This window comes from Candida orthopsilosis (assembly GCF_000315875.1).
Source record: "Candida orthopsilosis Co 90-125, chromosome 7 draft sequence".
Taxonomy (NCBI): domain Eukaryota; kingdom Fungi; phylum Ascomycota; class Pichiomycetes; order Serinales; family Debaryomycetaceae; genus Lodderomyces; species Lodderomyces orthopsilosis.
Genome location: NC_018301.1, coordinates 217,742 through 241,576, shown reverse-complemented (window position 1 = coordinate 241,576; position 23,835 = coordinate 217,742). Strand labels below are relative to the sequence as shown.

At 38.2% G+C, this 23,835-nt stretch overlaps 12 protein-coding genes across 12 annotated transcripts; 5 read left to right on the top strand and 7 right to left on the bottom strand. All coding sequences in view use genetic code 12, as the record gives it.

Annotated features, from left to right (window-relative positions):
* Positions 1-44: 44 nt before the first annotated feature.
* Positions 45-1,100, top strand: CORT_0G01220 (Mrps9 mitochondrial ribosomal protein S9; the record flags this gene model as incomplete). The annotated part of the gene is made up of 1 exon (XM_003870887.1): positions 45-1,100. The coding sequence occupies one exon, from the start codon at positions 45-47 to the stop codon at positions 1,098-1,100; it is 1,056 nt and encodes a 351-aa protein (XP_003870936.1).
* Positions 1,101-1,152: 52 nt separating this feature from the next.
* On the bottom strand, positions 1,153-2,490 carry CORT_0G01210 (hypothetical protein; the record flags this gene model as incomplete). Its single annotated transcript, XM_003870886.1, has 1 exon — positions 1,153-2,490. The coding sequence occupies one exon, from the start codon at positions 2,488-2,490 to the stop codon at positions 1,153-1,155; it is 1,338 nt and encodes a 445-aa protein (XP_003870935.1).
* A 153-nt stretch (positions 2,491-2,643) lies between these two features.
* CORT_0G01200 (hypothetical protein) lies at positions 2,644-4,506 on the bottom strand (the record flags this gene model as incomplete). The annotated part of the gene is made up of 1 exon (XM_003870885.1): positions 2,644-4,506. The coding sequence occupies one exon, from the start codon at positions 4,504-4,506 to the stop codon at positions 2,644-2,646; it is 1,863 nt and encodes a 620-aa protein (XP_003870934.1).
* Positions 4,507-5,139: 633 nt separating this feature from the next.
* CORT_0G01190 (Vph2 protein) lies at positions 5,140-5,778 on the top strand (the record flags this gene model as incomplete). The annotated part of the gene is made up of 1 exon (XM_003870884.1): positions 5,140-5,778. The coding sequence occupies one exon, from the start codon at positions 5,140-5,142 to the stop codon at positions 5,776-5,778; it is 639 nt and encodes a 212-aa protein (XP_003870933.1).
* Positions 5,779-6,058: 280 nt separating this feature from the next.
* On the top strand, positions 6,059-6,910 carry CORT_0G01180 (Srt1 protein; the record flags this gene model as incomplete). Its single annotated transcript, XM_003870883.1, has 2 exons — positions 6,059-6,142; positions 6,200-6,910. The coding sequence occupies 2 exons, from the start codon at positions 6,059-6,061 to the stop codon at positions 6,908-6,910; spliced, it is 795 nt and encodes a 264-aa protein (XP_003870932.1).
* Positions 6,911-6,982: 72 nt separating this feature from the next.
* CORT_0G01170 (hypothetical protein) lies at positions 6,983-7,675 on the bottom strand (the record flags this gene model as incomplete). The annotated part of the gene is made up of 1 exon (XM_003870882.1): positions 6,983-7,675. One exon carries the CDS (start codon positions 7,673-7,675, stop codon positions 6,983-6,985), a length of 693 nt encoding a protein of 230 aa, XP_003870931.1.
* Positions 7,676-7,840: 165 nt separating this feature from the next.
* Positions 7,841-9,817, bottom strand: CORT_0G01160 (Rbd1 rhomboid-like protein; the record flags this gene model as incomplete). Its single annotated transcript, XM_003870881.1, has 1 exon — positions 7,841-9,817. The coding sequence occupies one exon, from the start codon at positions 9,815-9,817 to the stop codon at positions 7,841-7,843; it is 1,977 nt and encodes a 658-aa protein (XP_003870930.1).
* Positions 9,818-12,257: 2,440 nt separating this feature from the next.
* CORT_0G01140 (hypothetical protein) lies at positions 12,258-14,315 on the top strand (the record flags this gene model as incomplete). Its single annotated transcript, XM_003870880.1, has 1 exon — positions 12,258-14,315. The coding sequence occupies one exon, from the start codon at positions 12,258-12,260 to the stop codon at positions 14,313-14,315; it is 2,058 nt and encodes a 685-aa protein (XP_003870929.1).
* Positions 14,316-14,415: 100 nt separating this feature from the next.
* Positions 14,416-15,468, bottom strand: CORT_0G01130 (Ssu81 adaptor protein; the record flags this gene model as incomplete). Its single annotated transcript, XM_003870879.1, has 1 exon — positions 14,416-15,468. One exon carries the CDS (start codon positions 15,466-15,468, stop codon positions 14,416-14,418), a length of 1,053 nt encoding a protein of 350 aa, XP_003870928.1.
* Positions 15,469-16,625: 1,157 nt separating this feature from the next.
* CORT_0G01120 (hypothetical protein) lies at positions 16,626-18,482 on the top strand (the record flags this gene model as incomplete). The annotated part of the gene is made up of 1 exon (XM_003870878.1): positions 16,626-18,482. One exon carries the CDS (start codon positions 16,626-16,628, stop codon positions 18,480-18,482), a length of 1,857 nt encoding a protein of 618 aa, XP_003870927.1.
* Positions 18,483-18,730: 248 nt separating this feature from the next.
* CORT_0G01110 (Cta8 transcription factor) lies at positions 18,731-20,650 on the bottom strand (the record flags this gene model as incomplete). Its single annotated transcript, XM_003870877.1, has 1 exon — positions 18,731-20,650. The coding sequence occupies one exon, from the start codon at positions 20,648-20,650 to the stop codon at positions 18,731-18,733; it is 1,920 nt and encodes a 639-aa protein (XP_003870926.1).
* Positions 20,651-22,382: 1,732 nt separating this feature from the next.
* Positions 22,383-23,495, bottom strand: CORT_0G01100 (Aox1 alternative oxidase; the record flags this gene model as incomplete). The annotated part of the gene is made up of 1 exon (XM_003870876.1): positions 22,383-23,495. One exon carries the CDS (start codon positions 23,493-23,495, stop codon positions 22,383-22,385), a length of 1,113 nt encoding a protein of 370 aa, XP_003870925.1.
* Between the last annotated feature and the right edge of the window lie 340 nt (positions 23,496-23,835).

Here is a 23,835-nt window from a genome sequence, read left to right as displayed (position 1 = left end):
ACGTGACAATGATCACGTGCAAACAATTTCAATTTTGAATCGAAATGGAAAAAGTTTTTCAAAAGGTCCCAAGACACTTAGCAATACCACAACGAGGACAACCACCAGCCATGTCCAGATCGTTGATATCCCAGCTTAATAGGTTGAGCCTACGTTTAAGCAAGAGGTGCTTTAGTCACACATCCATTGCCTGTGAAGAAATAATTGTTACAACCACAACCACTACTGGATCAAGCGACAATCTCACCTTTGATGAACAACTTCCACGTACCAATTCATTCGGTAGAAGTAACAGACCTACTCAGTCCTACTCACCTCATCAAGTGACTGAGAACTTGACCATGTCTGAACTAAATAGAATACGTACTACTCCAACCTTGATGACTTTTTATGGAGGCAACCCAATTCATGAAAACAATATGAATCACTTGAGGCTGTTGTTGCGTAAATATCAATACTTGCCAACTAAACCATTAAGCGACGATGAATTACAAAGCAGAAAATTCTTGGGTTATGAAGCTTATAAAGAACGTACTCAATCGGGAACTAGAGTCAAGAAAATCCATTATCGAGATTTAATATCCAGTTTGAATCGTTTGAGAGTTATTGATTCCCAATTGATGCCTATTGAGGTGATCAATACTTTGGATAGTTACTACTCCACATCAATAAACAAGACAGCCTTGAGTAAAAAAATTAAACAGTTGGATGAATTTGGTCGAGCTAAAACTCAAGCTAAAAGAAAAGCTTCATTGGCCAGGATTTACCTTGTTAAAGGAGATGGGTCAATCTTGGTCAATGGCAAAAGTGCAGTGGAATATTTTACGAATGTTTACGCAAGAAAGAATTTAGTTTATCCATTCCAAGTTGTTGAACAAGAAGGTCAATACAATGTCTTTGCAGAAGTTAGCGGTGGTGGATATACTGGCCAAAGTGAAGCTGTCATGTATGCTATAGCTAAAGCTCTTGTTGTGTTTAACCCATTGTTGAAACCAAGATTATCTAAAGCTGGATTGATGACTAGTGATGCAAGAGTTGTTGAAAGAAAGAAACCAGGTAAGGTCAAGGCTAGAAAATCACCTACTTGGGTTAAACGTTAGAATAAATATAACTTTCTTGTATATATATATGTGTTTGTAAATGTTTATCTATCTATAATGAGTCCAAATAGGATAATACTGATTCAATCTCACCTTTTTCATATTTAGTGATCTTACCTTGAAATAATCCTTTTCCACCACCTTTCAAATTGGTAATCTTTTGCTTCAATTCGGTGGCAATATCATTAGTTTTAGGTCCTGATATTTTAACCATACCACCGTTGGATGTTTGGTTACCATTGATCAAGACAAGAGTATGTTTATTGGTGATATCTACTCCACTGTCTTTATTTCCATTGATCAATGTTGCAAGTTCTTTTTGCACAGTTGTCAAGTAATCCGGATTATTTTCTTCACGATATACATAAGCAACTCCGTCATCAGTGCCTTTCAACTTATTGAAAATTTCAGTTGCTCTCAAGTTGGCCAATTCTTTAGTTAAATTGGCAATCGTGGAATTGGCTTTTCTATAATTGGTATTCAATTGATCAACTTTTGTAACCACGTCATCTATCTGACAAGATAATTGGGTTCCTGAGACTGTCTTCAAAATATCAAAATATTCACCTGCAATCTTGGTTACCCGTGATCCGCAAGTAAAACATAAACGAGAATGGCCACCACGAATTGAAGTTTGATTCAATAGCACAATGGATCCAATCTGTGCAGTATTGGATAAATGTGTACCACAACATGGATTAGAGTCAATGTCATCGCCAATCTTGACTATACGTACAACCCCTTTACTTTGATCATAGTCCTCTGGTAGATGACTGGTGTCAATTTCAACTCCATGATCATCACGAGTCACTACATGAATAGGGTGTGCTTCAAATATGAGTTGATTGACTTGTTGTTGCACTTGCTGAACTACTTCATCAGATACTTTTTCTGGTAATTCAATATAATTGATAACATCTCCCATTGACCACGATAAAGTATCAAGTTTCAAAGTGTCAAACACCGCGGAAAGCAAGTGTTGTCCCGTGTGTTGTTGCATTATGTCCAATCTGCGATCCCAATCGACTTGAAGTTTGACTTGAGTGCCTGGTTCTAGTGGTTCGTCAATAATATGAACGGCTTTCAACTTGTCTCGAAGTATGGCATTAACTTCCACAGTCTTGGATTCAGAAGATGCCCCATTGTTGAGAATGGTAATGGTACCTTTGTCAAATGGTTGACCACCACCTTCAGGAAATAAAACCGTATCTTCAAATTCAACACCATATTTCAATTCCTTTGGTGCATTCTTGTTCTTGTTTTGTTTCTCTTTTGCTGTTGATGGCGGAATAAATTCATAGCTAGAAACGACTTTTGTGTTTAACGTTTTAAGAAACGAGTTCTTTTGACATGCTAATGCTCCTACGATAGTTGACGTGGCAGTGGTCATTTCTGTTGTTCGATAGAATTGATGGTGATGAGTCAAATGTTCTTTGAAATTTCTCAAATTTCATTTGGTACTGATTGCTTAGATAAGCAGAAATTTATTTCTTTCTTTTTGCGCATAATTCCGTGGCTTTATTCCGTCGGAAATCTCTATATACTACTTCCTACTTAACGCGATACCAATGATGATGGATGACGCAAGTACAGCTAGTACACCAGGAACCAACACCTCATTGGCAATGCCAGATACAAATGGTTCTTGCTTGGTCCCTCTCTTGATGGGTTTGATTTCATCAACTGATGGATGTTGATGAGGATTGTGTAAATACAAATCAGCCTTTTCATTACCTAATCTGTGGTTTATACGAACGCATTCAGTCAAGTCATTATCTGTGGTAATAGACACGACATCACCCTCATCGTCAATATAACTTATAGCAACTCCGTTGTTGGAGGACGCTGGCTCGTCTTCATTATCACTGGGCTTAGATACATTCAACTTTATAAAATCCTTGTCGTTTAACTTTGAATTGATCAATTTTCTCAATAAAAGAATACCGTCACTTGGTTTTAAAGTAATACGGTGTACTCTGCCTTCTATAGCCGGTGACTTGAATTTGAAAATGTATGGGGAATCATCTTGAACACTGTGGGCCAAACTTCCAGCTGCCGTTGAGCCCTTAGTTGGAGATTCATCAACGTGTGATATTGAATCAGATGGTTTGATATCGACATTGAACGACTGAAACTCGGATGGAGTCACATCTGGGGCATTGGCTGCTGCGCTTTCCTCCATCAAGGAATCTGAATGCACTGATTCATTGTCGTCTAAAGATGTCCAGAATTTGTTCCAAGCAGGACCTTCGTTGCCCTGTTCAGGTACATCAAGCGACAGCGGTAAATCTTTGGCTTCCAATTGTTTAATCTGTGTCAAAGTTGCATAGGTTAGCTTCAAGACATCTACCATACCAATTATATCATCCTCATTGTTAACGACAGGTAAGTTCAAATAATGACCATCAAACATCTTCCTCAAAGCTTGCTGAATTGGTAAGCTAGCATAAGCAACATCAGGATGTGATGTCATTACCCTCACCACAGAACAGTTTTTAGGATCTAATCCAGCTGCTATAACTCTCAAAACAACATCTTTCGAAGTGAATATACCCGTAACTTCTTGATTAGTATCTTTTACCAAAACTGCAGTCGTTTTATTTTCCTTCATTAATACGGTAGCCTCATAAACCGATGTTTTAACACTAACATATATCGGCTCCGTGGTTTCATCAAGAACATTGTCCAAAGTAGGTCCATTCATTTTGCTTTTTAATGTTTCAAAGTATTGGAAAACATGTTGAGGCTGATCTTGTACTCCAATTTCATTGTGCACTGAGTTCCATGCGTCATACAATGTTTTTGACTGAGCATGCATTCTTTCCAATTTTTCCATTTGTTGTGCATAACATTTGGTGATATCCAAGACCCCAACAATTTGGTTATCATTGTCCAATACTGGCAAATGTCTAAACCCTCTTTCCACCATTAAATTCAACGCCTCAGATGCAGGATTGTTTGCATTTGCACAAATTGGATCTGCAGTCATGATTTGGTCGATAGTGACTGAATTTGCCGTTAACCCTGATCCAACAATACGAAATGCCAAATCTTTGGCGGTGAAAATCCCCAAAAGTTCGCCAATATCATTAACAACCAATACGCAGTTTTCACGCGTCGCAGTCATCATTTGAGAAACTTCGTGAACTGTAGCTGTGGTTTTGCAAATAATGGGATCACTTGGTTTTAAAGATAATACAGTGCCAGGAATTGCCTTTTTATGTCTCGTAATTCTACTACCATTTTTCTTCTTTTTACTTAAGTCATGTTCAATTCTTCTCCTAATAGCTTCATCTCTCTTTGATTGTCTTTTTCTTAAATCCAGTTGGTGGTAATTGGTGGATGTGGTAGTTAATGATGGGGATGATTTTTGTGGTGATAAGTTATGTGACAGCATTGTAAACATGAATCTTCACGGTAGATTAGGTAGGTATGGTATACGTGTATCTAGACGTTGGGCCGCTACCTAATTAGTGAATTCACAATAACTGGTAGTAATGGTGTATTTGCCACTAGTGGTGATTGGTAAGATGAGAAGGAAATCTACGTGTGTGTTCTTTGTTATGAGATCAGTCCCAATTTGGTAATTTAAAAATAGTTACACAAACATGAGAATAACGTACATATGTGAGGGCCTTAATACAGTAACGAACGGCGCAAAAAGGTGGTACTTCAGAAGACCCTTCCTCTCCACCACAGGTAATTGACAGTGTTTAGAAAGAATAAGCCTCTTTCATTCAACAAGTATCACCATTTGTGGCTCATGGCAGATGGCAACATTGTGAATAATTCTCAGCGAAATTGATTAAACCACCCAAAATTTCCCATACGTGACACCTGCCCAATTCAAGAGAGTATTGAGGCAAGGACGAATTCTATTTCATAACAGTATATAAGTGTTATCAAAGTGGTGAGACTACAGTACGCACGTTTACCAGGTCATAAAGGGATATAACTGAGTGCTACTGAATCTCGAAAATCGTTCGAAAAAATTCTTGTATTTCGATTTATTCAGTATAATTTAACAAAACTAATTCCAATGACATTATTTGAACTTACCGATAGGCTAAAAAAGACCATTGCAGAATCCCTGTTTAGCCCAAATGCAAAGGAGAAACTAATTCTGCTGGAATACATAAGTCACCGAGAGTTAGTAAACTTTTACCAAGCATGCCATCCCACACCATCATTATTGTCATTGATCAGGCAAACAAAGCTACATATACCACTGTATGAGACTTATAAACAACCAAAAACCAAAGAGTTCTTGCAGATGATGGAGAGACTACGTCTCGAAGCACAAGAATCGGAGTACAAGAAGTTGATAAATCCCGCACCTGAACACACCACGTTGTATGATACCACCAATCAAGAATACGTATCGCCAGTTCAAGCTCACAAGGAATTGAAAAATCAATTGACAACCATTGTCAATGTTTTCATTAGTGTTGGTAGTGTATCATATGCTGTGTGGTATTGGACAGCGTCTAGTTGGAGATTGAGAGATAGTTATCGTGTATTGTTGACGGTGTTTTTTGGATTGTTGGTATTGGTAGCTGAAGTAGTGGTATACATGGGATACTTGAATAAGATTGAAGAAGCTAGACAAAAGGAATATAAGAAAACAGAAGTAAAGAAAGTAATCAAGTCATACAACTTAATAGGAGAGGAGAAATAGAGAGGGGGTACACACACACACATACACATTAAAGGGGTGGGAATTTTTTTGCAACACATTTCAAATACCACATACTTGATCTAGCTTACCACAGTTATTGATTCAGCCACTTCAGTCCAGTCGACGAGGTATGAGAGCATATTCCCAATCATTTTCAATCAACTCGATTGTTGCATTTGTGTTGAAATTCCCATTGATTGGCTACATCATTGGATTCTTTGAAGATTATGTGATTTCAATTGTTAGAACTGGGCCTGTTCCCAAACACGTTGCAATGATCATGGATGGTAATCGAACTTATGCCAAAAAGCATAGGTTACCCTTAAAAGAGGGTCATTTTGCGGGAGCAAATGCCTTGGTCAAGGTATGCTACGGAGCCCAACTAATACATGTTGTTTACATCGTTACTAACTCTCATTAGGTTCTTGAATGTTGTTACAAAGTTGGAATTGAACAAGTTACGATCTATGCTTTCTCCTTGGAGAATTTTAATCGAACTAAAGAAGAGGTTGATACATTATTTGGCTTACTTCGTGATAAATTGAAAATGATCTCCGACTATGAAGATTCATATGCTAGATATAACAAGGTTAGAATTAGGATCATTGGCAACAGAGGGTTCATACCACCAGATATTTTGAAAGATTTGGAATACATTGAAGAGGTTACTAAAAGCAAGTCGTCTAAGAAAATTCTCAATGTTTGTTTCCCTTACACCGCAAGGGATGAAATCACTCATGCTGTCAGATCAGTTGCGAAAAAAAGGATTGAAGGAAAGATCCAAAGTCGTGAAGAAATTGACACCAAAGTTATTGAGTCAAATTTTTACTTTGGTGACGATGTGCCTCCGTTAGATATCTTGATTCGTACTAGTGGTCATACTAGATTAAGCGATTTCTTATTGTGGCAATGCAATACAGATTGCACTATTGAATTCCCTGATGTCTTATGGCCCGATTTCGGATTTTTAAGCATCATGTCAATTTTATTCAAGTGGAGTTATTACAAAACTTTACAGTTGGAAGAGGATGCCATTAGAGGTAAAGAGCCACAAGTTCAAAACACAATTTCAACTGTGTTGTTGAAAGAGTTGCCACAACCACCACCAGTTGCTACTGTCTCTCAAAATTGATCAAAATTCCAAAAAAGGTTTCTTGTCCTGCTATTTACATCTATTAAGTTTAAACTATTAAGCCTTTTGTTCTCACTGTTGCTCTAATTTCTCCACCTCTTTTAATAATTTTGAAAACTCCTTTTGCTTCTCGTATTCGTCTCTTGATTCATTAAGGTATACATTCTTGGCAGTGAAGTCTCTTTGTCTCAATACAATAGCATTAGGGTTCCTCTCACTACTCCATCTCTTATTAACGACTTTTTCAACTTCATAATATAATGAGAGCAAATCATGGTTACTACTGATCACGTAATCATTGAGTTCAAATCCCAAATTCGATTGTAATTGCTTTACAACTTCGAATCTCAATTTCAAATCATGTAAATCGATGCTATTATAATCATCAAATCCAATTTCAGTTCCAGTCGCATCTCTATAACTTTGATTTACAACGCTTTGCAATTTAACTTTATTATCATAAAACCCTTCCAAATCTTTTGCATGTAAAAACTTGACATTTTTCCAATCACGTACTTTAAACTCCTGTTTGACCTTATTGTTTTGTTTCTTTTCCAAATATTGAGGTGAATTTTCACGAGTTAAATGAGTGATTTTGGTAATTTCTTTATTTATATAATCATCCTGTTTCTCTATTATATCAGATCGTTTTTGTTGACTGGTGATTTTCGATTTCTTGTTGCCAAATAAGTCACCAAACCAGGACCTGGACACAGTGGATGTGGTTAAGGATCGACTTGATGTGAGGATACGTTTCGCGAGCATGTGTGGGTGTTAGTCTAACGATGGTAATGCTTGATGTTTTAATGAAGACGAAAAAATTTTGGTGACAAACAAAAAAGTTGAAAAACTATTTTACGACATAACCTTTTTGTCGCGACACTACAGAAATACTCCATTTTGGTCATTATTCATTAAAAGCTCTATTACCTAAATAATCTTCTTTTTCTTCATAAAGGCAACAGTGAAGAGCAAAAGTGTAAAATACAACCCAACTCCGACTCCAACCTGCTGTTTAAAGTCATTGGAAGCTACTCTTCTCGCACTATCTGGCTCAATGGGCACTTCAAATGCTTCAACTTGTCGTTTAAACTCACCATTAGAACCCTCACTGTTACTACTGCCCGCGGTAGTCTGAGGAACAGATGTCGTATACACTGCTGTTGAGTATACTTCTGTTGGGATCGTTGTTTGATGGGCTGATGCCGATCCTGTAGGAGTCGACGTACCCGAAGTAACTGTAACTTCACCAATATCACACCATCCTTTAACCGGAATACAATTGAAATACTTGCACCATTTGCAGTTTTCAGACAGATCATAATTATCATTGAAAAAGTTCTTGCAAAGAAGAGCAAAATAAACAATGATCAAAGCCAAAGCAACAACTCTAGCTCCGCACCAAAGCAAAAAGGGAACTTGCAACTTGTCTTCATAAGCATACATGGGATTCCAATTATTGACAAACTGTTGCCATGTGGTTGGGTCTCGAGTGTACGTGATGATTCCATCTTTGTACACCCAAAAGGGATCTTTTAGTAGCAACACTGCAGTAAGTATTCCCATAGCAAAGCCACCCAAGTGACTAAAATTGTCTAGTCCTGGAAGTAATCCTAGTACTAAAGATATGACAATTTCACATATCATGAAAAATATAAATAGTTTGTAATGGGTAGTTCCATACATGTTCGTATTTTTTCTCCCCGTGTATATAAATAAGATTATGTTTGTAGCCACTATACCAAAAAGAGCACCTGAAGCTCCAGTTGAGGCTATCCCTTGGGGTGTAAAGTTGGCACCAAGAAGGAATCCAGAAATCCCACTGGCGATATAAATGATTGCGTACTTTAAGATCCCAATATTTCTCTCAATCGAAGCACCCATTGTTAATTGCAACAACAAATTGAATATGATGTGAAGAAACCCGGCATGTAGGAAAATAGGAATAAAAATTCTATACCATTGATTAGGTGCATATTTCTCTCCGTCATCGTACGTTGGTAATCCTGATAATCCACATAAATCGCTCAATGAACAAGTAAAAGTATCTTCTGATGTTGAGTTTGCACATGGAAAAAGAATTGATGTATCATCAGTGACTCCCTTGATTCGATGCATACAAGGAATATAACGTGCTCCCATGTTTATAAATAAGTATGTCGATGGACCCAACATTGGATTGAAATATGGTTTGGTTTGAAATCCGGACCCAGTAAGAATTGCCATTTTTATTAGTTCAACGATAAACACGATAACCTGTATTAGTGTGACAATCATGGTAAAGTAAGGTAGCTTAGTATAATGGAATCGTGGCTTGCTTCGAAGCGTACGAAGTCGATTTCTCTCATTACGCCTCATCTTTTTCTCCAAATCAGATTCCGGTTCTTTCCTCTTATGATGTGGTTCTTGCATATCCTCATCATTAACCTCAAATGGATTTGTTGCTGAACGTTCTGGCAAATCAGTGGAGCTTTGGTGGTAGGCATTTTCAATGAATGGGTTTCGATAGTTACCATAATAATCCTGCTGTCGTTCTGTAGGCTGTCTCGAAAAGTCAGACAACTCATAATCATTAGTTTGGCTTGATTCCTGTTTTTCGAGTTTTGATGGGGCGTTAGTATCTAGTAGTGTTCGCAGCAGTGATTGATAAGGATGAGTTTGTAGACTGCCATCACGTTGTGAAAAGCTATGTGGTGGCACCGGTGGTAAAGGGAGTGAATGTTGCAGACCTTCGTTAATATTTAGGAGTGGAAGTTGAGACAGAGAGCTGCGATACGGATGTGAGGAGTTATTTGAGTTGACTTGTGGAGTTTGCAACTGATCAAAACTATCGTCACTCAGTTCCTCCGCAGGATATGGATGCCGTCTGGAATAATAAGTATCATGACGACTGATAGCTCTTTGCATGCTTGATAGTTGCTGTTATAGTTTAAAATGATTGAAAGTGATGAAGATCAATAGGTGATGTAAATACTGAGTTGAAACAAGGCTGAGTTTTGTGACGATTCTCGATGCAGATTAAATATACAGTGGGTACTAGCTGAAACGAGTGAGTTCAATCTGCGTATTTAGTCCAGGTTATCTCAGTGGGAAGTGAGTAGCTTAGTTGATCAATAAAAAAAGGGGGTTGTCAAATAATGTTGGGTGTGGTCTCTCCCACACGTACTATCGAACTAAAAAAATTTCTCGTGTGGATTTTATGAAACATAATATTTGATTCAATACACAATACTAAAATTATCCCAATTTATAAATAAACACGACAAAAATAGAAATTACATCTTGAATGGTAGTGTACATTGGTACAGTTTGTATTTTTCCCCCTTGCAAGGCTTATAACCATCAAGCAAAGCCTTCAAGAAGGTACACAATTGATAGATTTCATAAAGCGTGGTAGGCTTAGTCTCTTCTGTAACGACCGCTACTATCTTGCTCTCTAGCCCTGTTTTCTTAGCAAAATTTATGTTTGCAACTCTCTCTATTAAGAATAGATGCATAATCTGGTACCACAAAGCGTACACAATTGCCCCGGAAGAATATTGCGAGAAGAAACGAACAGGGGGAGGCGTTGCAACAAGAAAGTGAATTTTGCAATGACTTCATTGGCATAAATACTTTTGCAGGCCTTTTAAATTTCTCCGGTTCATGCTGTATTATGCGACATGACGTAATCGAAACAATTCAAATTAGCCTTGAGGGGAATATAATGATAACTACTCCATATGAACATGCTTTAAGCTACAGAGAGCTCTTTAGTTGCCTAATGAACTGTTGGGTCATAGGTGACCAAAATCACCTATCAGATCGGGGTAGTAAAGACCAATTAAGAAGCTTACAAGTACATGAGACTGGTCCGACTTTGTTCACTGTTACTCATTCACGCAGTGGTTATGTTGTATCTAGGTTCGTTTCACGGGCTGAAAGGGGATCATTGGATATTGTTTTTCTACAAAAGTTTCCCATCTAATAAAGTAAATGATGTTGATATGTTGGACCAATTTTCATGCAAAATTTTCATTACAAAAGTTTGAGTTTGTAATCAAAACTAAAAAAGCAACACTCAAGTAAAACGTGCGCCATCATGAGTTTATCTTAAGAAGGGAAAATTAGCATCCGTATAAAATAGATTAATCTTACTGTAGTTAATTGAAACGGTGGTCACTATAATTTGGATTCTGATCATGATGCAAGATAAAACTAGGATTGTAACATCACCTGCTAACTTTCCTGTTGACTCATTAACTGATAACAGATCTGCAATCAATTAGTAAACTTTTACAAAACTTGGCAAAGTAAGTGAAATACGTTATCAATTAAAGCCACAGTTGTTGAGTGTAAACAGATTTTGTTTGTGTGCTTAGTTAAGCGAAAAAGATTGCATCGTTTTGCTAACAATAAAGACCTAGGTTCAAGATTAGCTTAAGCAAGGATTGCTAAGGACTCTGCGAGCCTTTGCAATTCGGGTATGGAGGGAACAGACTAAAGCATAAAAAAGCTCGTTCGATGTCAGTCTTGTATTTGACTTTGGAGGGCTGTTCGTTGCAGATTAACCTGGGGGATAAACTGAAATAAACTCACAGGTACGATATTGCTCATGTATTGCGTCACCATCAATACGTAATTATTCATTTTCACAAACTCATATAGATATACTGCAGGGGTTATCTGCTCCATCTGCGGGTTCATTGTGGCTGCAATGATTAGAAAGTAACGAATCGCAATGTGTGTATTAATAAAGTTTCTTATTATGGATATGGCTCGGGTGGTAAACCTATCAGCCGAAGTGGCAAGTGGTTAAAATAAAAAGCTTTGCAATACTTTTTGTTCTTTGTTCTCACGCTTTATCTCGTATCCACATTTTGTGTGGGAGCCACAGTTTTTTGCAACCGTTTTTGCACGAGGGAAAAAGCACTTACGCCCACAATTTACACAATAAGAGGAATATATTGTATCATCATCCACACAATGTAAATTCCGACCCATGTGCATAACCCACATCGAGTGTCGGCAAAAATCTTGCCATTATCTTAGTTTTGGGAAGTTTCACATGGGGTACATCCATACTGTTTTTGTGGTTTTACATATCGCCTAATTTGTGTGTGAAATAATGCACGAAATACGAAGGATGAGGAATACAAGGAAGAGAAGGTTGCAGAAGTTGCATAAGAACAATGCAATTGGGATTTTCACTATATAAAGAGTATCCAAAATCTCCTGATCTTTTGCCTTTTTATGCAAGTGAAGTTAATCTTTTTAGATTATTTACTGGAAAACCGTTAGTTGTCTAAAACGTATCGCTGGCGATAAGGAGAGATAATAAAGCTTTGAAATTGCAAAAGATTCCGGTATGGCTTCAGATACAGCAGTTCAACTATTAAACCAAGCTTCTGGTTATGGAGTTCTTGTTGGTGTTGGTGGTGGTTTTGCCCTTGGTATGATTCTTGTTACTTTCTTCTTGAGAAAATACTTAAGAGAAGATAACACCAGTACTGAAACTTTCTCAGTGGCAAATAGATCAGTTGGAACTTTGCTTAGTGCCTCAGCTGTTTATTCAAGTTGGAGTTGGGCTACCGAATTACTTTGGTGTACCACTATGGTTTATAATTATGGTATTCAAAGTTCTTATTATTACATGTCTGGTCTTGCTGTGCAAATTGCAGTTATGGCAATGGTTGGTATTCATGCCAAGAAGAAGATCCCTAAAGCTCACACGTCATTGGAGATAATTGAATTGAGATATGGTAAAGCAGCACATATCTTGTACATGTTCCTTTGTCTTACCAACAACTTGTTGTCTTGTTCAAGTATGATTTTAGGGGCAGCTGGTGCTATTTCAATAATTGCTGGTAATTTACACATTGTTGCTGCTACAATCTTGACAATCTTTTCCGTCTTGTGTTATTCCATATATGGTGGATTGAAAGCTACATTCTTGACTGACTTTGCTCACACATTGATCTTGTTGATTGTGTTGTGTTATTTGAACACTGCTGTTTTGACCAATGTCGGTGGATTGGATGCATTATATGATGCATTGGCAAACTTTGGTGGAACTAGAGAAATCCCAGGTAATTATGAAAACAGTGTCATTACAGGTAAATCTCAAGGGGCTATTCTTTTTGGATTAATTTTAACTGCTGGTAATTTTGGCTTGTCAGTTATGGACAGTTCATTCTGGCAAAAAACATTTTCAGCATCACCAAGAGCAACTGTCCCTGCTTATTTAACTGCTTCTGCTTTGATTGCATCCAATGTTTGGCCCTTGGGAGCTATTATTGGAGGAGCAGCGATTGTATTGGAAAGTTCTCCCAAGTTTCCCACATATCCACGTAAAATGACCCAATATGAAGTTGATTCTGGATTTGCATTACCTTATGCATTGATGGCTACATTGGGTAAAGGTGCCGTTGGTGGGTTGTTGTTGATTGTATACCTTGCCGTAACATCAACTGTATCGGCCCAAATGGTTTCAGTATCATCAATCCTCACGTTTGATATTTATAAGAAATATATTAACACCGATGCCCATAACAAATCATTGATTCTTGTGTCTCATATTGGATGTATTATTTTCACTTTTGGGGCAGCTGGGTTCTCAATTATGTTGCACTATGTTGGTGTTAACATGACTTGGTTTGGTTACTTCTACCCATTGATAATTTGTCCTGGTGTTATTCCTTTGATTTTATCTATCACCTGGAATCGTCAAAACTGGTATGCTGCTTTTATTTCACCAATTTTGGGTATTGTGTTTGGTTTTATTGTGTGGACTACTACCGCTTACAAATTAGATGGTGCCGTAAACATTACTACCTTAGGCGGTCAATTGCCTGCATTGTATGGTGCTTTGACAGCTTTATTCTTGCCTGGAATTGCTAGTGTCGTTATCTCATTGGTTTATCCACAGAAATTTGATTGGCAGGTGTTGCAACAAGCTCATCTTTTAGTTGACGAAGATGTGTCAAGTGAAAACTCAGATGATGTAAATGAAAAGGATGAAATTATAAATTCCGACAAAGGTGACACTATTGAAGGTGATGATCGTGGTAAAAACGAAATTGAGGTCAATGTTGATTCTGATCAAGCGTCGTCTTCAAACAACTTGGAATCGCAAAATACTATAGCCGGTGTTAAACAATTGACACAGAAACAATTAGATTTTTGGATCAAAATTGCAACCGGTGCAGCTATATTCATATTGTTGATCACATGGGTATTGTGGCCATTGCCTTTGTACCGTGATTGGATTTTCAGTAGGGCTTACTTTAAGGGGTATATTACTGTTGGATTGATCTGGTTATACGCTACCTTGCTCATTATTGGAATTGGTCCGTTGATTTCAGGTAGACACACAATTGCCTGGATCGCAAAGAATGTTTATCGTGATTATATAAAAAGGTGGTAAGAGTAGTTAGAGAAATAGAAGTTTCATAATAGAATTCAATTTGACCTTTGTAAAAAAGGAACTAATAGTACAAAACGAAAAGAATATAGGTGTGTCACCATCAAGTGTCAATCAACTTGACATAGTTCGATGGACAAATACCAACTTGTCCATTGACTCTTCTTGCCTGCCACCACTTACCGTCTATATCGTCAACCTCTAAAATCTCGTCTTTAACAAAACTAATCTCATTGATATCATCTGGATTGGCATCATAGCTGTACAATGCCTTTGCCTTGTATCTAAATGTGATTCCTGTTCCTGTTCCTGTACCAGTTCCAGTACCAGTTCCCGTTCCCGTTCCAGTACCAGTTCCCGTTCCCGTTCCAGTTCCCGTTCCAGTTCCGGTACCTGTACCAGTGGACGAGTCATTATAGTAGGGTGTTGGTTTGGTACTAAGCAAGTCACGAGTTCCATTGCTACTGTTGTATGTACCGACTTGGTTTGGTGCAAGAGCAGCAGAGCTCATTGCTTGATGCGGGCGCAAAGAACCACTAGTTGGTTGTGATGATAACCTATTGTTATTCTCACTGAGCATATGGGTAGAGCCTTGATTAGACAAACGCCTGGAAGTAGTTGATGGTAAATTGGTGCTCGAACCAAATCTTTTGAATTCTTGAGTTTGTCCAAGATCATCTTCATACGATTCATTCTTAAGAGCTGGTGAACGACCCAATTGCTCATGAGCATGGTTTCTGTAGCTAAAACTATCAATAAATTGATTTGTAGGTGATTCCGGATGTCCCCCAAAATATAATATCCAAATCAAATTCAAAATACTCAGCAAGATACAACCTGCAGCACAACACAAATTACCTGATGAATCTGAATTATAAATCAAATTATTGGTTGAGTTTGTACTGTAAATAAATGCAATACTGACTAAACCCACCAAAGTGAATTTATAAAGTTCAATATTGTTATTAGCATACAACAAGAATATGATGAAAATTATGACAATTTGATAAGCAATACCCCACCATGTGAAATGAGGAAATTCGTTTTGTAAAGATGCAGCTGCACCTCCAAGTGATACTATCCATGCCATCAACCCAAATGAAATGGTGGCCATGGCAAATGGATCGCCCGTAAGATTAGATATCCTGAATCCCATGACGATAATTTAGTGGGTTGGGAGAATATGTTAGGTTTTGACTAGCGAAGAAAGGAGCTAAGGGGTATGAAATTTCACCAAGGAGATTAAAGTATCTGGTACTTTCTGTTATGAGGAAGTAGTTCTAGTTGAATGTGGGATTGTATAATGTATACAAGCAAGTGATCTAGATCTTCTAAGTTTGGGTTAGAATCTCAAAATTGGGTTTGAAAACAAAGAGAGAGGGAAAATACAAAAAAGTTTTTAACGTGTTTTTATTTGGTCGTGTAAAATAGTACAGAAAATGGTGTCACTTGATTTTGTGTAAGACACTACCTAAATTAGATCCAGAGGAGGCAGACTAACACGTCAAACATGTATTCGTATTTAGTTTGTTTGGTAATACTATTTGGAAGAAAGTTGGGTTTTTTGGGGGTTGGTGTAAGTGGAAGCATTTTTATGGGCCCCTTCCAACTTCTTGTTATTCAAAGCAGTTTGTTCAGGCAAAAGTTGCAAATCCATATCGCAGTTCCTCAGATGCGCGCTGAAAGGGGTGCGAAATCTGCGTCAGAAATGAAGGTGCATAAATAGTCTAAAGGCTCATTATTTTTGTAGCTGCATTAGCTTTGTTTCTAGGTCTCTGGTCTTTTTGGCTTTCATTTGAATACTCGAATCTAACAATATAGCTTCATTGGCCGAAATCAATGCAAATCTAGAACTCTCGTATATTTTACAATGTTCTTTTCGTTTTGTGTTCTTAAGATTGTTTCCTTATTTTAACAGCATCGGCTGGTTCGCTGCCTTTCACTAAGTTGAAGTTGATCACCATTAATCGATAAGTAGCTACTGGTGGTGTTAGAGGTAATGCCATAGGTTCATTGTATACGCCTCCAGGGGCATATTACTTGTTGTCAAAGGTTGAGAGCACCGTACGAAATTTCTTACCCATTAGGTTGTTCACACTCAAGCAAACATACTTTGAATTGAGAAAAGCCCACAACTTTTCAACCACATGAAGAGCTTGGTACTCCTCTTTTCACTGGGTGTTATCTCCAAACCTCACTTTTAACTTCTTTGTGTTTGCGACATTTGACTTGGAAAAAAATTGAACTCTATTTACAGTCTCCCACACTGGAAAACACTCCCAAAAGTCCATCACATCAAAGGCGTACTGAGCTATGGCGGCGGAGCATAAGTCATTACTCACGGTGGTTGAGGATTTGACCCGTGTGAGGTCCGATATATCTCAGCTTCAAGCGACATTCAAGAAAGTAATGGAAACAACACCAAATTGGGAGCAATACATGTATCTACTAAACCTAATCAATTCCAAAGGACAAAACTCAGGAGAGACGCTTGTTGCCATTAAAAAGCTCAAGAGTGTGATTTTTCTACCTCAGACCAAAGTTGCAGTACGATTGAAGCAATTGTACGAACTGGGGAAACTACCAGTATTGACGGCATTGACAGAAATCAATTTCAAAGCAAATGCCCAAGAGGAAGCAAAACAGAAGCAGGATATTCTTGCATTTATCAACATAAACCCTGATGATAAATCCAGGGCGATTACCAATGAGGAATACACCAACCCAGCTGATTGGAAATCAATCGAGTACTACTCATACCCACCCACATTACCACTAATAATCGATCAATTGTTGCTTCTTCGAGTTAGCACTGATAAATCATATCGACAACTTGTGGACTATGTTGAACTGACGTCGGAAAGGTATACGAATACTCATAATGCAAAATTGATTATTCAAGGCAGAGCATTTTTAAAGTATTTGTTATTAAAAATTTTGGATGATGAGTTCCCCAATTTATACGAACAAGATCTCAACCTTATACTTAACAGATTGATGTCACTGGAGCTACTAGCAAAGTTTGCATTTGCGTACAATTTAGTTGACCCAGTTAAGTACAACTTGTCAGACGATACCAATGATGGGTCCACTCTTGAAATATGTGGAGGTATTTTTGCTGCATACATTGCTGGTTTGCAAGTCGAACATTACAAATTGGATCAGATAAAGATATGGGTGAACAGACTATATAAACCATTGGTGAAGGATATATTTGCCACATCGAATCCAGTAGCAAAGGTTGCCATTGTTGAATTCCAATCTTTGGTGAAACTGATTACGTATTTTAATCAAATTTCCTATGACAATATCCAATTTGATGCTGTTGAACTTAAAACAGATCCATTTGTAGCTCAGATCGAAGTGGAGGGAGAAGTTCTTGGAACAGGTATTTCTTCAACCAGCTTTGAAGAAGCGAGAGATCGTGCTGCCATTGATATCATGGAGAACAAAGATAATATCATCCGACTTTTTACCATAGTCAAGCATAGTTACTTGAGAAATAGAACCAGCTACGTCCATGGAACTTTATCCCCACGAGTGATTGAACCTGGAATGGACTCGGGACCTAATCGCACCCCAGTCGCCTACAGCTACGAACAGTCTCAAATGATACCACCCAAAACACATTCTCCGCATATGGTTCACCCTTTGCCTGGGCAAATACCAAGAGATGACCCGTATCCTGCAGCATCGCAGCAAATGACCAGATACGGACAGAGTCCACCCCCACCACCATCACAGCAACAACAATACCAACAACAACAACAAAGCTACCAAAATCAATCAAGACAACAACCACCTTACCTACCTCGTTCTTTACCACCTAAAGCCTACCAGCAACCGCAAGTTCCAAAACCCAACTTCCTGTCACAACACGACTATGGATACACAGAACCGATACCACACATTCCCCTATCCCATAAAGATATTGACAAGCAGGCGAAAACCACATTACACGCAATTTTAAAGGCTAGACATTCAATTGATTATGAAGTATCACAATGTGAGACAGAGCACAAAACCATAGAATTTTACACCAAATGTTATGTTGACGGATATGTTTTAGGTGCTGGTGTGGATACGAATAAAAAGAATTCGTCGCAAAAGGCAGCCATGGCGGCTTTGACCAATACAACTGCTTTAAGGCGTCTTGGTTTAATTGATTAATGATAATGAACGCAAGGTGATTCTTTCAAAATGGGTCGTTTGCCAACCACACAAAAAGACTTGTTGTGATTATCTTGTAAGAGTATATTTAAAAATAATTCTTAAGGTTTGCTCCCCCTCTTCTCTCTTTTTATCTAAAAACCCAACCCCCTCAACTCCTACAACCAATGAACAAAATGCATCATTCATTAACATCAAAGAACTAAAAATAATATATATGACGAACACAAATATGGTACAAATCAAACTCAATTATCGTAAATTTCCTGAATTGTTCTCTTTTTCCCATTCAGTTGAGATTGTGGTCGTGGTTCCTGTGATAATTGATCATTATGCAACTGTGGTGATTGTAAAGTATGACCATAAGAATTTCCATTGAAAGATCCACCATTGACGCCAGCGAAAGAAGGCATTGGACTCAGTACTGAGCCTGGCGTGTTTGCGCTTTTTAGGAAATCATCGACATTGAACTGGTCATCATCACCGTATTCTGGGTAGCCTGATAATTGTGGGGTAGGACCAACGTGAATGTCGCTATTGACATTAGCCATTAGTGAAGAGGGAATTTGCTGTGACTCTGCTTGCTGTTGTTGGTGCTGCTGCTGTTGTTGTTGTTGTGAAAGCTTTTCTATCCAATCTTGTACTTGCTCAATCGATTGATCAGAGCTTCGAATTTGATTTTCAAGTTGGTCAATGTCAGGGCCACTATACGAAGCTCCATTTTCAAAACCTCCCCCATTCATCGAGTCTGGATGAGAATGTTTGACATTGTTTACAGATGATTGACGCCTTTTGATAGATTCTATAGATGGTGAAGAATAGGACTTAACTGTATTTGGCCTGTTTGTAAGCAACAACCTCGGCCTTCTGACAAACTGTTCTGCTTGAGTATCTTGTGATCCACGTTGGTCTGAGGAAACAGACGATGGGGATTGATATGTAGGATTTTGACCCTCTTCTGGTTGACGACGACGACGGTATGGTATATCAGAATATTGACCATTTTCAGCTGATGGTGTTTGTCCCTTGATTGTAGAGTCATTGTATATAGCAGCAAGGAATTTGAGAATCTTGTTGATTGTGCGACCTTGTTGCTGAGTCCTTTCCCTATTGATATAATTTGCATTATACATATTTTGATTATCTTGTCGTATACGCAAAATTTCCTCATTCAATCTTGCTTGATTCTGCTTTATCTGACTCAATTCTGATAGTATCAAACTCAAATCACCGTTAGCAAAGCTATGAGTATCTGTTAATTGTTGCGACTCCTCTTGTGCTACTGACTTGTTTCTGACAATGTTATCTAGTAAATCTTCTCTACCACGTATGAAGTTTGGATTTTCAAATTGCCATACCTCATCTCCTCCGCTCTTGTCTCCGTTTGGGTATAATGTACCATTTGTTATATCCTGCACTTTGTGAAATCCATACATATTCAATTGTCTAACAAAACTTGACATGTTCTGATGCTTGAAATAAGCAGGAAGAATCTTGTGCACAAAATCTTCCCGTTTGAATACTTGAAAAGTCTTACCGTCTTCGTTCCATCTGATATACTCATCATTGGATTTGTCATTAACCATTGACCAAATCTTCATCACAAAGGCAGGTCTTGCTTTGGGTCCACTGCTTTCCTTTCTCTTCTTAGCTGGTTGTGTGGGTGGTTGTGGCTTTAATTCTGGTAATAACGGATCACCCAAATCAAGCTTGAATGGACTAGTAACTGGCATAGTCAAAGGTTTGAGCTCAGGAAACGTCATGTCCCCAAAGTCAGCATGGTTTTTATTGAATAGTTGTAAATCGTGGCCCGTTTGTTCGGAGTCTTGAGCTGCTTGGTCTGCTGAGGTTTCCTCAGTCACAAATAACGGACTTTGACCTGTTGATGGCGGAAATCTACATTGTGGAGTTTGTTGAAGTAGGTCAAGCTGATCAAGCTGTGACTGCATCTGCAGGTTACGTGGCAGTTGTTTCTGGGTTTGTGATGGGGAGTTTTTCAACTCTTCAATTTTGACAGGGTTGTCATCAAATCCGTACAACAGTTGATGGTTCAACAACGGAGTGAGACTTTGGGGAAGATCTGCATAGTGTGGCAGTTGTGGCAGTTGTTGTTGTAAATGGTCCTGTGGAAATAATGGATGGTTGGCCATACTGTTAATGTTCAACATAGTGGTGTGTGTTTTTGCGTCTAGACCGTTACAAAATTCTTTTTTAAAGTGATGAAGGGCAATGTCGTGTATTGTGGAAAAATGACACCGGCGATTAAAATTTATGAGACGGCTAATGTTCGAATTTGCGCAATGTTCAGTTGAATCGTATTCTCACTGGGGTAATGTAATGGAAAGTAATTGACTTGATGGAAGATGATCTGAGTTGGAGATTAAGGAAACTGATAGGGGTATTTATAGACTATTCAGGCCAAGCTATTTAACCATAGTACAACATACGATTTGAGTATTACATTATAAACCCTGGTTGTGAAGTGTGGTTTGTGTTATCCATTTGTTCCATGTGGTATTTTTAAAGATGAAAAGAACAATAGCCCAATTTAGTGAAGCTATAGCAATTGAACTGTATACAATAGAGGAGAGAAGGTTATGCACAATAAAGAAGTTTATCCGCCCAAAAGGATACTAATTTTGAGCCATAGATTTCATATGCTGCATGCGCAATTACTTAAATTTTGAAAAAGAAAATTTTATTCTCTCGGAATTGTACAATTCAATTAACGGTAAGAATTTAAGCAATAGGGATTTGAGTTGGTTTCCCATAGAGGTAAAAAATGGCTATCTGGATAGGTGGATAAGAGAAAACTTTTGGTTGCAAAAAAAATGGCTATTTGGCAAAGCCACTAGGGAATGGCCACATAGTAAATTGGGTTCCAGTACGTGGTATGGACATTTATTAAGTTGTAAAAAATGCACTTCTTATTCTTAAGTGCTAGAGTCACAAGAAGATCGCAAAATACGTCCCACAAGGTGAAGTTCCCTGAAAGGGCAATGTGAGGCACGCTTTGTGAAATTGCACTTCAGATATGTTTCATGTCTAAACAGTTACGTGAAGACTAGCGCACTTTGATTACGGATGTTTGCAATTCTTGAGCAAACTTCTGTCCGCAATGTGTTGATTGAACGCGAAAATGTCTCCGCTTTAGTACAAATGAGCGCAACACAAATCTGTGCTACACTTGTGATTGGAGCGATTATCGATTGTTATTTAGGGAGGCCAGAAAGACCTCAGTGCCTTACTAAACAGTACTTCCTTGCTTTTGCTGCTAGATTCCAAATCCCGTGGGCCTCTATTAAATATATAGCCTAAGATGCTTTTATAATATCGTCAAGAGTTGCAGATAATAGAACTTTTCAACTCGTTCTGAGTCGATTGAGAGGAGTACCATGCTGCTAGTCATCCCACTATCGGGCTTTGTGCAATCTTTTGATAAAGTATCTACGGTTATGAGCAAAAGATTGCTTTCTCATAGTAGAATTAACAAGGAATTCTATTGTTGGCAACAACAAGTTTATCTACGCGAGGCCTGTGAATTGGTTAAAGCTAACCCAACCTCCTTATCAAACTCTTTGAGACTACAGGCCTGTAACTATGAGATCAAGCTGATGAATTACTGCCACTGATAAGGAGACCAGCTCCTGCATAATCTCTCGCTCTTCCGCATAGAAATTGTAATTGCGGAGTTAGCATCTAGAACAACAGGAGATCTGCGCTTGTCACTATGCAGGAGATCTAACATGCTTTTACCACTATTCATGCAATTCCGAAACACTTCGTGTAATTCTAGATTTACAAATGAAAGATCAAAAATCAACCATTAGCAGTGCTATTCAAGTGATACTATAAACTTATGCGAGCAATTCTGTTGAAAAAACCCACCCTTCTGTCAGATTAAAGGTACAAATCCTTCCTCTCCCAACCCGTTGGCTTCACGACATCCAAACCATAGTTTGGTTGAGGTTTATCAAATCCTTCAATATGTAAAGCAAATGGGTTTCTGTCCCCATCTTGCTTCAAGTTGGCCAATGTATGGTTCACTTCTCTGTGCTTTGATTCATCAGCTCGAATTCTTAAAATTAAATCTTTGAAACTCGACTCTTCTGTCAAAGATGGCCAGTAATTGACGGCGATTGTTGGGATCAACATATTTTGGAAATCCTTGAGCTTGTTCGGATCCTCCAATTCGTCAAGCAAATGAGTATAAGTCCTCACTGCTTCTTCTTCCAAGTATCCAACAAATCTGTGACAGTATTTTGGATTGGCCAAGTAACAGAAAAAGAACAAATTGGTAAAGACACCTTGACCAAGGTAAATGATTGTCTTTGTGAACCATGATGGTTGACCAATCTTGATAAAGGTAAGTAAATGCATTCTTTCGTTGTATGCCTCATCTTGTAAAGTTTCAATCCAAGCCTTGTCTCTCTTCAATAACCTCAATGAATGCAATGTTCTCAAAAATGAAGCAACTGATCCAGGAACACCAGCAATCAGCTCCAAAAAGATAACACGAGTCATCCATTTACCTTCAGTCATTTCATATCTAGTTCCTTTGTATTTGTCAAGTGACTCGCCTGATTTTGGAACTTTGTAACCAGTAACAAAGTCGAAACAGGAACGGCAAAACATAGTTCCGTGGTAGGCAATCTTGTCACCAATAGTTCTTGGTTTTCTATGAGCAACCTTGACTCTGTAGCAACCCGCTTCAGTGTAGCCAACGTGAGGATAAGCAGGTTTGGTGAGGAATTTCACATCATCATGCTTTTCAATGTCTGATTCATTGTAAATCTTGGTTGAAATATCGAGAATCCCATTACGTTGCGGGACTGTATGAGGCGATTCCATTGCTCGTTTATTCAATGGTAAATTGGTGTCATCATGATGAGTTGGTGTGTGATCGGTGATTGTTTGCGGTTTTGTAGTTGTGCTTGACACAAGTCGAATTGTGGGGACACATAAACGTGTAGTGACTTGTGGAAGTCTATAATAAGTAGCAGCTTTCAACATTGTAAAGTGAGTTAGCTAAAGACTGTTCATGATATGACTTGGTTTCAACTTGATGGACTGATGTTGTATTTATATATAAATTTAAGTTTGTTTCCTGGTATATCTTTCGAATTCTAAGGAATAAAAAGAAAAATCTACTCGAAGGTTTGTGGAACTCCACTCACAACTTGTACTATGCACTACGAGTGAATTTAACGTTGAGGTGTTTTGTAGTAAGAAAGTACCGCATGCTTCAAAACGTTCTATCCGTACGTTTCCGTTTGAACGAAGCCGCAAGATGTAATTAAATGGCTACTAGTGTAGGGTCATAGTCGCTGGTTGCAAAATATAGCTCTTCCAA